The sequence below is a fragment of the Hakea prostrata genome, chromosome 4 (genome assembly GCF_041222555.1).
Source record: "Hakea prostrata isolate BN-2017 chromosome 4, UWA_Hpros_2, whole genome shotgun sequence".
NCBI classification, from domain to species: domain Eukaryota; kingdom Viridiplantae; phylum Streptophyta; class Magnoliopsida; order Proteales; family Proteaceae; genus Hakea; species Hakea prostrata.
Window position 1 is genome coordinate 16,613,722 of NC_142603.1, and position 13,757 is coordinate 16,627,478.

Sequence of the window (13,757 nt, forward strand, 5' to 3'; positions counted from 1 at the left end):
AATTAACTATGTTAAATCACTCCACTATTTGGCCTACTAAATGATATATCGATGAAAGTTCATTATAATTTTATTTTATTGCTATATAATAATTAAGTAATATATAAAAAATGAATTATGTTATTGTGCACTAGAGATGAATCTCACAAAAAAAAAAAAAGGTAAAACAATGTAATTTTTCCACTCATGTATATAGTTTACAATCTAAAACTAAAAAGGGGGATGTGCGATATGTGCTTCTTTTATGTTAATAGAACATAATAATTCAATTTCCCCTAATATGATGAGATTGCTTTCATTGTTTTGAAATCTTACCCCCTAATTAATGGTTGAGGTTTGTTCCATTCTATAGTTATTGTAACACAATTGCAGTTATCAACAATCTTACTATAATCAAAATGATAAATTAAAAAATTATAATTTTACGTTGTTACTTTTTTAAAATAAGGAAGTAATTTTTTATCTAAAAGCATGATTTATATTAGCAATTTTATGAGTTTATTTATCTATACTTAGCATTTTGAGAAATGAGAGAGATAGACTCATGAGAGTGTAGGTGTATAAGCCATATCCTGAAACAAAGTTATTCTCTTTTTTGTTTTCTTTTTTTTAATAGAAAAAAGTGTATCATATCTTTTAACATAAAAAAAAATGCATGAAATATATATTATTATTATTATTTAAAAAAAAAAACTAGTCATGTGCAATTTATGATAGATATAAGCTCCTAAATGACCACTCACCCTTTTACAAAATAAAAATTCCACTATTGATTTCATTACGCATATTCTCACTAGAGGGGTAGAGTTAGGATTTAACATTGGTTTTTTTTTTTTGGAGGGGCATAATGACATTGTCATTATCTTTATCATAATTTTTTTTTTCAATAGTAGAGAGGGCCAAGTGCTAATATTACACACTGGAGAGTGATTAAAAGAAAAAAAAATAGCAAACACAAATAAAATTTAATGAGTTTATTTTTAAAAAATTTTAAAAAGGCCCCCCCAACCCAAGAATAACTCCGCCTATGCCTATTGGACTCATACAAGACCAACAACCTTAAACCTACTTTCATTCTTTATTTTTTTTAAAATATATTATTATTATAACATATAATAATTAACTAACTGTTGAAAATATAATAAGGGAAACTAAAGGGAGTATTACTTGGATGTGCTTCTAGCACAGTAGTGGCAGCCATGGAACTATTTTTCACCAAATCTCGGTGATTTCGCCCCCTGGCCAACCGAAACCAGGGGGCGAAACGATATGGTTTAAAAATCGTTGAAAAATCGTTGATTTTCTGGTGAATCAGCGAAAATCGCCGGAAAAAGTCGATTTTCCGGTGAATAAGCGAAAATCGCAGGAAAATCGAGGCGAATCAGTGAAAATCTGGGTTGAAGGAGAAGAAGAAGAAAGAGAGAAAGAGAAAAAAACAGAAGAGAGAAACGAGTAGTAAGAAGAACTGCGGTCCTGCTCTGGCGAGTTGGCGGAAAAGCATGAACCTGCACAATAATGAAGAGAATAAGATGAAGTTTCAAAATTTAAAAAATCACGTTTTCAGGCAGGGGGCCATGGGATTAATAAAAAATATAGATAAAGGTGAACTGATTGGTGACTGGTGTGATGTTTTGAAGGCATTTTTAAATTTTATATTAATTATTAAACTGAGTGTGATGTATTAATTTAGTTGAGTGAGTGTGATGTTTTGCATTAATTTATTTAAAGTGGTTGACAGCTGGGTGGTTTAAACTTCAAACTTCACATTTTTTAAAATTTATAAAGCAACTTGGGGCGAAATATCGTCGAAATCATCGCGATATTTCGCCCTTTCGCCCAGTTCGCCAGGAGGCGAACCGAGCGAAACGAACGAATGTTCGTTTTTTGGTGCAGCCTTCTATATAGAGGCAATAAGTCCAAAGAGGTCATGGGTTCGAACCTTTGCCCCTATCACACATTTCCCTTCAAAGGCTTTCAAATGCATAGTAGCAATTGAAAATGAGTCCGGATCCTCTCCCCGTCGGGGGAGTGCTCCCCCATGCCTTCCTAACCACAAAAACCAGTGGGGCCTACGGTGAAAAACACTTTTTGGAAAAAAGTTAAAAAAAAAATTTCACCAGTGGGCCCCACTGGTTTTTGTGGTCAGGAAGACATGGGGGAGCACTCTATGCTCCCCCCGACGGGGAGATGATCCGGATTCGTTGAAAATACGCATGGAAGCACCATTTGTGGTTTGAGACATGTATATCTATATACAAGACAGTAATTTAAACACAGAAACTACTATTTTAAGTTTTTTTTTTTCCAATTTAAAATATCCCCTATAATTACAATTATAAAACTCTTTGTTGGGTTTCAAGTTTTCTTTTGTATGGAGAATGATCCATTATTGAAAAATGATCAATTTGGTCCAATCCATATGAAATGACAATTCTTCTATTTCTACAACTCTTAAAGATAGCTTATTTTTGCTTAGTTTTGAAGAAAAAAAGAAAATTTTAAATTGAAGAAGAAAAAATGAATAATTTTTATTTTTAAAGGGTTATGTTTGTTCTTGATGAAGTGCTTCATTTTTATTTTATTTTATTTTTTTGGTAAAAGTGCTTCACTGGATAATCATTGGTGCCTAATTAAGCTACTTCAGGAGAGCAAGTCCATGGCTTCTTGTTCCTCAATTTTCACAGTTTGATTGTGCATTTGAGGTATGTAACTCAATGTAATAAAACACCACTATTGTCTCTATTTTGGCAAGATATAAAAAAGAAATATTAGTTATTATTAATGATTGTTGGTGTTTTGCCTTTAGTTTTATTAAGAGAAGATTATTGTATTTCTATTAATTTGATGATAGTGGTTTTTTGTTGAACAATAGTTCTGTGATTTTTCTTTTAAGATTTAAAAGGTTTTCCACATAAAAAAAATCATTATAGTACATTTGATAGAAAATGTTTATGATGTGTTTTACAACAAAGTTGTGAACATAAACTTTGTCCACCTTATATTCGATATATTATATACGACAAAGAAAAATCTATTTATGTTTCTTTCCTAGTATGCTCGCTCAAGAGAAAAATATTTATTTTGTTTTCATTATTATTGTTAACCAAGTGTAATTTGACTTGTCATCATCCCCATTACTCTCACATAAAAAAAAAAAAAAAAAAAAAAAAAAAGCAAAAATGTTTTTGAGTTAATGGTAGTGTTGTGGATCCTCCTCATAAGAGGACACCACGAATTCACATGGGAGGTGTCTTCCCTCTCATGGGAGATGACTCCTTCGCATTTGAGGGATGGAGTTCACACATGGGAGGCACCACTAAAGAGACATTGATGCTCCTTTCCAGTTAGGTGCTCCATTAGGTTTAATGCACCACTTAGTAGTGCTCCACCATGTGTGGGTTGGTGCTCCACTTAGAATGTTAGTGGAGCACTTTGAAATAACTTAATACTTTGTTGCTCTCCCACTCACCCTTCTCTTGTGCTATAAATAGGTGCATCATTGAAGTGAAGAGAATCAAGAGATGCAAGCAAGCCAAGGGCAATCCAAGTGCAAGGCCAAGTGAAGGTAAGCCAAGTGAAGGCAAGCTAAGGTAAGGTGAGTGTGTGTATGTGCAAGTGTGAGTGCAAGTGAGTGTGAGGCAGGACTATAGGAATATCTGTGTAAGCAAGTCTGGGGAACACTCTTCTAGAGTTGAGAGGTCCATGTGATTATATTTTTTAGTGCAACAATAAGACCTTCATTCGGCGGTTAAAGCGGTTAAAGGCCGAACCTCCCTCCTAGGGGAGTTCTTGGGTTTGCACCCATTTGGCGTCATTAATTATATAAAAGCTCCATTGAGGATGTAATCGTGATGCGCTCAAGTTGGCCTGGATAAACCTCCTATCCACAAAAATCATTGTCGTTTTGTTCTTTTACGTAAATTCCAAGAATTATAACACACTCACACATTCATTTCTTTTTCTTTTTTTTTTTTTTGGTTACAACACACATTCATTTCTATTTTACCAAATCATTGCTCCTACTGTTTGAACTTAAATTCATACTGTGAAGTAGTTCGTCTTCACCACACTACACATTTTGATGGAACTAGGGATAATAACCAAAATCTCAAGAGGTAATTCATTCACAAATTTTCTTAATCTAAGTCTTCATCAAATTTTAAATGGAGACATTACTCTTTCAAATCCAAAATTAATTATAAAATATAAGATTTTAAAAATATAATTGACATTCAATATAGTTTCTATAAATGAAGGTAATGTCATCTTTTTTACTTCTTAATTTTAATGAAGGATAAGATAGACATTACATATTTAATGTTAACAACCACTTAATGCCGTTAGAGGCGAGGGGGCAATAGTAATTTCATAAAAAAATGAGGTTTGATTAGTAATAAAACCAAAGTATAGGGAGGCTATAGTAATTATCCCTTTTATTAATTGTTCTACATGTCCTTATTTATGATTTTTCATAATCCATTTTTGGTATGCTATATAAAGTAATTTTTATTGATGTAATAAATCCAAGCCCCAAAGGTATATATCTTTACACTATAATATAAATTAATAAAATTGCTTTGCCTCTAACAAGTTTCTCTCATGGTAATTTTAATTTACTGATTGGAATAAAAAGAAAGGAGAATTAAAGGATGTCCTTCATCCAATTATCTAGTTGGTCATGTTGAATCTCCGCGTAAATTTTCAACGAATTTTGTTAAGTTTTAAAAAATGACAATCTTTTGGCCCTGATGCTTTCATTGATATCCCTACCACTTTTCTAAATTTAAGGCCTGTTAGGCACAAGGATAAAAAATATTCATTAAGAAACAATTATAACGATACATGATGCATCAAAATTGGTCAAGATGGATTAGAAAGCCGAAAGAAAAATTGATCAACACGAATTAAAAAATATTAATTGTTGAATGCGAACCCTTGAAATAAAATATTCAGAAAAGGAAAAGAAATGAAAGAAAATCAATATCAACTTAGAAGGGGTTGAACTAAATTGTTCTAACTTGAGTTTGGTTGACCTAGGCTGACTAGACATTTGGGTGCCAAGCATGCACAATGGCTATCCTAATATCACCTGAGTAGAGTGTATACTTGGAAAAAAATATAGTTTTTTCTATTTAAAATTTATGAAAAATCAATATATCATATATCTCGAATTCCAGTGTCAATACTTATCCCTTCTGTTTTCAAAAAAAATTGTTTTAACTTTTAAAATAGAGTCTAGATCACATTCCCGTTAGGGGATAACAATGTGCTCTCCTTATCTTTCCCAACCACACATAGTGGTGGGACTACCCTTAAATATTGAAAAAAATTAGAAGTCAAATTTCAGTGGGTCTCACCCCTATTGTATGGTTCAAAAGCATCAAGGAAGCGCATTGATCCCCCTAACGAGAAGCTGATCCAAACTCTTAACATTATTGTTTTCTTAAATTTATATAATAGCAAGTATAAAAAGAGATACCTATAAACATGCACAAATAAATAGAGATGAGAGTGAGAAGCTGAAGTGGAAAACCCAACACACCCATATATTTTCAATTTTAAGAGTTAAAATAAAATAAAAATAAAAACCCAAACAAAGGGGAAAGGCACAGATAGGTGAGTAAGTACAATCCTCTATCTTGGCGGGTAGAGGATCCTAATCCAGAGAGTTCATTACATTTATAAAGGAAACACATAAAAAGAAATAGAAAGGGAAAAACAACATAGGAAATATGAGCAACTAGGGATATAGTCCTCCTAAACTCCAGTGAACCAAAACCTCAGACTTTGCTTATGTGGAAGCTTTTGGCATAGGGTTCATTTTAAACTCCGGCTAACCCAATCAACTTGGTCAAACCATAAGTTATGGCCATAGCCAGCCAACCCCCCACCAACACCCTCAAAGAAGATTTCATCAGAGGTGATTTCCCTAACACTGCACCTATACCTCCAAACACCAACAAAGCCAAGCTTGACAGTGCAATAACCACCCCTAACCTCACCTTATAATCATTTATAAAAGAAGCTGATAGCAGTGGCACCGCAGCTCCAACAACAAATGCAAGAGCTGATGCTCCAGCTGCTTTGAATGGGTTTGGCAAGTCTTCTTTCTCTTTCTCATCTAAACTTTCTTTCTCATCACCATCACCTGATGAAGCTTTATTTTGTCTCTTCATCTCAGAGACCTCTATGTCATACTGTGAGTAGACTGAGACAAACTCTCCAATAGCCATGCTACAAGCTCCAGCAACCATACCTGCAAAACCAGTAATTATCATTGATTTTACATCTTGTCTAACAGCACCTACTCCCGTCATCAAGGATGCTGTGGAAACCAAGCCATCGCTTGCTCCAAGGACAGCAGCTCTAAGCCACTGTGCCCTTTGGGAGTAGTTAACTTTGATTTCTTGGCCCATCTCTATCTGTTGCTCAACATCATCATTTGGGATTTCAAGTTTGGCTTCGTTTGAGCCTGCAGGGACATGGATTCCAGCTTCTAGTTCAAGAGGTGCCATGGAGAACATGAAGATGAAAGCAAACCAAGAAAGCTAGTAATTAGAAGAAAATTAAAAGCTGAAGTGGAGAAGATGAGGATGGATTGTGGAAGCCACACGCCTTGAAAGGGTATTTATGGAGGAGAGGATCAGGCTGTGGGGTCATGGAGATGACACCATTAAAGAGGTAGGCAATGTCTGGTACAGCCCATTATGCTAGTGCTCGTACAAGAAAAACCTGACAAATCAAGGTTTATTTTATAAAATTCTTAACTTCTTGTTATTATTAATCAGTTAATTTGAGAATACAGATGACAAGTTCAAACCTGTAACACGAGTCATGATCCATCAACTGCCATTTTGATTTGTAATGTTGTTATTCTATTTCTACCTGAGTGTGAAGGTAGATCTGCATTCATATATTTTGGTGGGTCGAATGACCCAATTTAAGAGATCTATGATGAAAGCAGAGGACATAACATGACCTAATAGATCCACCCATTTACGGGATTAAAACTATATATGTATGCTACATTATCGTATAAGGCCATATTGTCGGGTTTGGAATTTTTTGCCTCAGAGTTTTAGGTGAGAGTTTTGTAATGCCGGCAATTGATTGAGAGATTTACATTTCTTTCTTCTCCTACATAATCAAAAATAATTTTTTTTCGCATGTTAACCTAATTAACTATAATGATGTGTGAACCACATTAAATCTTTATTTTCTTTTCATTTTGATTTTTTTTTTCCATTTGTGATTTCTTGTTTCGTTTCTAAACATTAACATGGAATTATCATTTCGATCTAGGAGACGTTGCATGCATGTTTAGTGATGGTGTAGAAGCGAGGTTCTTCTAAAGCTCCCTGATATACAGATGAATCTAAGTAAGGTATAATATGTATGTGTAAGCAATTAACAGCTTTCAGCTTCTCTTTCTTGGTGCTCATGAGAATAAAATTTCTCTTACATCATAGTTGTTGAAAAAGTGGAATTAAAACATAATTAACAAACCAGCTAGCTAACAACAAGTATCCATGAACTGGTAGATGAACGTGTGGTGAACACAAGTGTATATAAATAATAGCATGGTGCAATCTAGCCAAAATCTCGCGAGATATCTCGTTTTTTTAAATACGTGAGACGAGATGGAGATCAAGAGTAGAAAGTTGGAATATCTCGCCATATCTCGTTATATCTTGCTTGGATCTCGCCATATTTCATTGGAACTCTCAATTTTTGCTCCCCTTTTTTATCGATTCAACTGAATTTTTACTTACAACTACTCTTAGTACATCTATAATATCGAAAAAAGATCAATCATTCTTTGTTTGTTTTATGAACTTATGATTTAATGACTTATATAGAATTTCTAATGGTTATATAATTTTATTATTCTATTATTAAATATTGAAATTGTTATATTCATGTGGATAGAATTTTGATTTCAATTAGATTATTTGATGCATTTGATACACTTGCTTTTCATTTATATGCCTTAAAAGTTCTATATTACATGTTGTTATAACCTTGCATTCCTTAATCTTACAACCTTTCGGTTTTACACTATAGATAGACTTAGAAACCATACTTAAGATTAATTTTTGACAAATCCAATACTACCAATATGTTTAAAAAACCTTAAATATGCTAAATATTAAGTTTCATCCCAATTGGGACCCTAAAACCCTGGACCACGAGTTGATGCAAAAAAATTACTTATCTTGATCGAGATCTCAATTTTTCAAGGTGACGAGCAAAAGCAAGATCTTCTACCATGACTAATAGTATTCTTGTGTTAAACACAACAAACCAGATAAAAACAATAATCATGTATCTTATTGGAAAAATTAAATAGATGAGCATATGATGAGGATGGATCTGAATAAAAATTCAATATCTCTTTAGGGTTTCAAGAAAAATTATCTGTGGAAGAGTAAACGTTCTGTCTACCCTCAATCCCCAATAAAAGTGGAAATCTTGTCCACCACCAAGTCTGTGTTCTCATTGACCTCTTGCTTGCAGAAGCCACGTTCACCCATAAAGAATAATACCTTAGCCTACGAAGAATGTTTATGTAATCTCATGCTTCTAACACAAAATCATATGAAATAATTATTTATGTAAATATATATAATAAATGATTTGGTTAAAAGTTATGAAAAATTTTGTTTAGGTCATCTTCAATGACAACCTTGTCTTAGATCTATTTACTTAGATCCCAAGGGGTACTCGAGTTGGCAACGATTCATCGCCAAAAACACTTAAACATAAAATCTTGATTCAACTCTTCATATTTTTAGATTCATTTAATCCGAATATTAAGTGTTTTTCATTCTTTCTAGTGAAAGTTGAATGATTTTCATTTAACTTTAGTATAAGTAATCCGATGTATATAAGTGTTGGATCGTATAGACTCACGATACTAGCCAAACTAAAAGATTAATAAATATCCATTATCAGAAGGAAAAAAAAATTCTTTAATTGTTGATATTTCAATCTATTCTCTAAGTCTTGAATATGATGTATTTAAAACTTTTTTGAGATTCAAATGTGTGAGATTATTGAAGAGACATTATTGCACATATTTTCTTTGATTTGATGCGTAAACCAATAATGTTATAGAAACTTTTGCCAGTTGATGGTTCACATTACTGGCCTGCCATTTGTTAGTTCCTACCTAAAAAAGTTTTCATGATATGATGTCTTCTTCAATGGGTTTCATTATCAAGAGAACTTAGAAAGATCATTTTACCCTTAGGGCAAAAAGTGAGGCACATCTCTTTCCTGTGTGAATTCTCCAAGGCTTTCTAAAGAAATTAAACAACCAATGACATCGTCTGTTACTGTACTTTTTTGATTGTTTAATGTTAAACATTTAATATGTTATCCTTTTTGCTTTGGAAGAGAAAGTCAAGAATCATACTACAAAAATTCCATATCATTGTAAGTGAATACAAATTGAAAGAGGACAACTCAACACCATAGAAATCTAAAAAACAAAAGAGAAGCAACGGGTATGATGAAGGTATGAAGAGTAGAGGAACTTTGTACTGGTTTTTCTTTCATTTGTTTTGTTATGTATTTGATGAGATAAATTCCGTGCTTACCACAGGCTCATTATCTTAATACAAAGAATTCGTGCTCGGCACACGCTCATTACTAATTCTATTAATAAGATATATGAATTTCGTTATCTAATTTGTTGTGTTTTGATTGTTTTACTCACTGCCCAGTTGCCTTATCATTTAGTTAATTGATTGCCAAGTGTTCTATAAGATATTGTTCCAAGTATCAGAATCCAAGAACCTTCTTGTAAATTTTGTATAAATGAATCTCCAATTCTTATTAAAAAAGTTATAAAAATAAAAATCTAACAATTCTGCTCCATCCAAATTAAATTTTAGGTTTAAGTGATGATCAATGCCAGAAATGTACACGACACTACTTAATATATCATGTTGCAGAAATGATCTTGTCATGTTATTGTCTGTTATTCCTGATTTCTACTCAAAATTTGGAATTAAAGCAACCCTCTAGTTGTCTGGGTTTAATTGTATGATATGAACGGTACTATTCTATGTGTGTTAGGCTTCCAATGGTCTGTGTCACCATGCATGGCATGATCCTCTCCACCATAAATACCCTTCCAAGGGCGTGTGGCTTCCACAGGTGTTCTTCGTCATCTTCACTTCACCTACTTTAGTGATACAGCCTTCTTAATCATCTCCCCTTAATTTCATCCATTTTCATCTACTCCTCTCATTCCATGGCATCACTTGTACTAGAAGCTAGCAACCAACCTGCAGGCTCCAATGAAGCCAGATTTGATATCCCAAACAATGATGTTGAGCAGCAGATGGAACTAGAAATCGAAGTTAATTACTCTCAGAGGGCACAGTGGCTTAGAGCTGCTGTTCTTGGAGCAAGTGATGGCTTGGTCTCCACAGCATCCTTAATATTGGGAGTAGGAGCTGTTAGGCAAGATGTAAAATCAATGATAGTTACTGGTTTTGCTGGTATGGTTGCAGGAGCATGTAGCATGGCGATTGGAGAGTTCGTGTCGGTCTATTCACAGTATGACATAGAGGTCTCTGAGATGAAGAGACAGAATAAAGCTTCATTAGGTGATGGTGATGAGAAAGAAAGTCTGGGTAAAAGCCAGAAAGAAGACTTGCCAAACCCATTCAAGGCAGCTGGAGCATCAGCTCTTGCATTTGTTGTTGGAGCTCTGGTGCCACTGCTATCAGCTTCTTTTATAAATGATTATAAGGTGAGGTTAGGGGTGGTTATTGCACTGTCAAGCTTAGCTTTGTTGGTGTTTGGAGGTGTGGGTGCAGTTTTGGGGAAGTCACCTTTGAAAAGGTCATCTTTGAGGGTGTTGGTTGGGGGTTGGCTGGCCATGGCTATCACTTATGGTTTGACCAAGTTGATAGGGCTTGCTGGACTTTAAAAAATACACCCATGCACGATAATTTCTCTTTTCTCCCAAAACAATGTAAGCATATGAAAAATAATGGTTCTCCGGTTAATTAAGGTTTTCTGTAAGCAATTAGGTTTCCTGTAGATCCATCAATCTTGATAAGAAGCAGGCAAGCATTGAATAATGGTATAGCCAACCTTGTAATAGCTCTTCTACATGTACTAGAGAAATTTAAATAGAAACGAAGCTTGGATTTTTATTTTTATCTTTATTTTTGATGAAAATGAAGGCTATATATAGATTTATTAAATCAAAGAATTACACCACCACGAACATGATCACATGCTGGAAGTGTACGTACACCAGCATTTCAATAAAAAAAAAATTAAAAAACGGTTGTAGAGTCTAGATTAATTCATTTATATCCTAAAGTCTTGTGTTTCTTGTGCTTTTGGTTATTGGACGAAGGCCATGTAGATTGTTTATATCTAGGTTTCATATATACATAAAGTCACAACTTAAAATCCAACAACTTAAGATTTAAAGAATTTAAAATTGTCGTTTTGTGTATGTTTGAAAATCCAATCATGTGGATTTAACATTCTATATATTCTTCAACCATTGAACAGCAAAGTCACTATTACAAAGAATGTCAAAGATCACAACCAAAGTCTCTCTTGAGTGTGTTTTTTTTTTTTTTTTTGCCTACTCAACTGATATAATACGTGATAGCTACCAAGCAAGTCGAATGCACAAAATGAGCACTAGTAATAACCAAGGCTGATAATTGGTACTGATTTCTAACCAATTTTGGGCCAAAGTGTCAATATTTTATTACTATGGATTGCAAACGATAAGAAGAAATAATATGCAGTCGTGTTTTTATAGAAATGTGAATCAATGAGTATCTAATTATAATGAAGTATTTGTTGTTGGAGCAAACTTGGTCGAGCCAAACCTTATAAATGACGGATTTTTATTTGTGGCAGCAGCAGCCGACGGCTGTGATTTGGCCACGTCCTCGCAATTTGAATGGACGGTTAAGATTTAACTAATCAGGGTTCTTGTTGTAATATTACTCTCTTTCTTTCACCTTTAAGGGATTAAATTTTATTAATTCACATTAGTAAGTCCCTCATTCACCCGACCTCTCCTCTGTTCAGCTCTGCGGATGACGAGGATGACGCCGGGATCTCTGAGGATATTGAGAAGAAACCTGGCGACGATAAGAAAAATCAGCTTTTTCAGAGGCTTTGGACAGATGATGATGAACTTGCCATTTTGAAGGGCATGCTCGATTACTACTCCAAGAAAGGGATGGACCCAGTTGCGGATATGAATATGTTTCATGATTTCGTTAAGAAATCCCTCCATTTCGATGTCTCCTGGAATCAATTGTATGATAAAATCAGAAGGCTAAAGAAGAAGTATATGAATAACATTGCTAGGGCTAGGGAAGGGGAGGACCCTCATTTCTCAAAACCTCATGAACATAACTCTTTCGAGTTGTTGAAGAAAATATGGGGTTCCGACGATGCGATCAACGATCATAGTGCTAGCAATGGAAATTTGGGTGTGTCTTGTTCAGCTAAAATTGCTGCTGGTTCGCCCCAATCAAAAGCTATTCAACTTTTGTCAGATGTTCCAAAGGGTTTTGCAAAGTTAAAGGTTTCAAAGGGTTCTGCAAAATCTGAAGTTTCAAAGGGTGCAATGAAGGAAGACGAGGAAATCGATTGGTCTATGCATCCACATTTCGTCGAGTCATTCCAGGCTCCCAAAGAGGCTTCGATTATGAGCATGCCAAGATAGGAGACAGTTTTGTGAAAGAAGGTTTCCGTCTGCTCAGCAGTTCACAGTTGAACGAACTGGAAAATAAATGGCGTGAGCTCCAAAAGGAAGAAATTGATCTTTTTCTTTAAGCGTATGGAGCTAATGGGGGGAGCAGACTAAGCTCTTTCATAAAACGTACATAAAACCCATAAAACCCATCACCTCTTTAACGCACAAATCGGAGTAGGTATCCACACTTTTAGAGATGGAGAACTGAACAGAGGAGAGGTTGGCTGAATGAGGGACTTACTAATGTAAATTAATCAAATTTAATCGCTTAAGGTGTGAAATTTTTTTTAACATTTACACAAAAATCCTGATTAGTTAAATTTCAACATTTCATTTAAATTGGGATGACGTGGCCAAATCAGGGCCGTCCGCAGCAGCTGCATAAAAATCCATAAATGACATGATCATGATGAGTTTGAAGAAAAAACGAAAAATAAGTAAAAATGAAAATTTTCGTCGACAGCAGGGTTCGAACCTGCGCGGGCGAAGCCCAACAGATTTCAAGTCTGTCTCCTTAACCACTCGGACATATCGACGTTATTATTGGTATTCGAACTTATATAATTTTCATATGTAGCACTGCTCATATTGACACACCTTCTACTCTCTAAGGTTTATAATTTAATTTATTATTTTTATTTTAAGGTACAAAGCTGTTTTTTACATATACGGGATGTGCATGTGCCAACAAAATTATTAACTTAAACGAGTGAACATGATTTTTTTTTTGAGAATTGGTGTTTTTTTAATATTGAAAATGTCCGTTGGTGTCGAACCCACAACTTCTCCACTGAGAAATATGAATCTTACCAACTCAATTAACCCTGCATTGGCATGAACATAGTTTTCATCCACCTTCAACCGTGGTTACTCCATCATGACATCAAAAGCATTTGGAAGTGGGTGCAAATAATGATTGAAGAATCCAATCGTCACTTTAGATGTGCATTGGGATTTCTTCCTTCTAACAGGTGAGGGAACTTTACATATATTCCACTTTAAC

General features: G+C 34.4%; 1 protein-coding gene, 1 non-coding gene and 2 pseudogenes across 2 annotated transcripts; 2 read left to right on the top strand and 2 right to left on the bottom strand.

Moving 5' to 3' along the window:
• Positions 1-5,622: 5,622 nt before the first annotated feature.
• On the bottom strand, positions 5,623-6,576 carry LOC149018214 (vacuolar iron transporter homolog 4 pseudogene; annotated as a pseudogene).
• A 3,685-nt stretch (positions 6,577-10,261) lies between these two features.
• Positions 10,262-10,945, top strand: LOC149018215 (vacuolar iron transporter homolog 4 pseudogene; annotated as a pseudogene).
• Positions 10,946-11,880: 935 nt separating this feature from the next.
• Positions 11,881-12,834, top strand: LOC149018216 (STOREKEEPER protein-like). The gene is given in 4 exon segments (XM_089153860.1): positions 11,881-11,954; positions 12,079-12,566; positions 12,612-12,719; positions 12,722-12,834. Coding segments are annotated over 4 exon segments (783 nt in total).
• A 374-nt stretch (positions 12,835-13,208) lies between these two features.
• TRNAS-UGA (transfer RNA serine (anticodon UGA)) lies at positions 13,209-13,290 on the bottom strand. The gene has a single exon. It is a non-coding gene; the product is annotated as a tRNA-Ser (tRNA).
• Between the last annotated feature and the right edge of the window lie 467 nt (positions 13,291-13,757).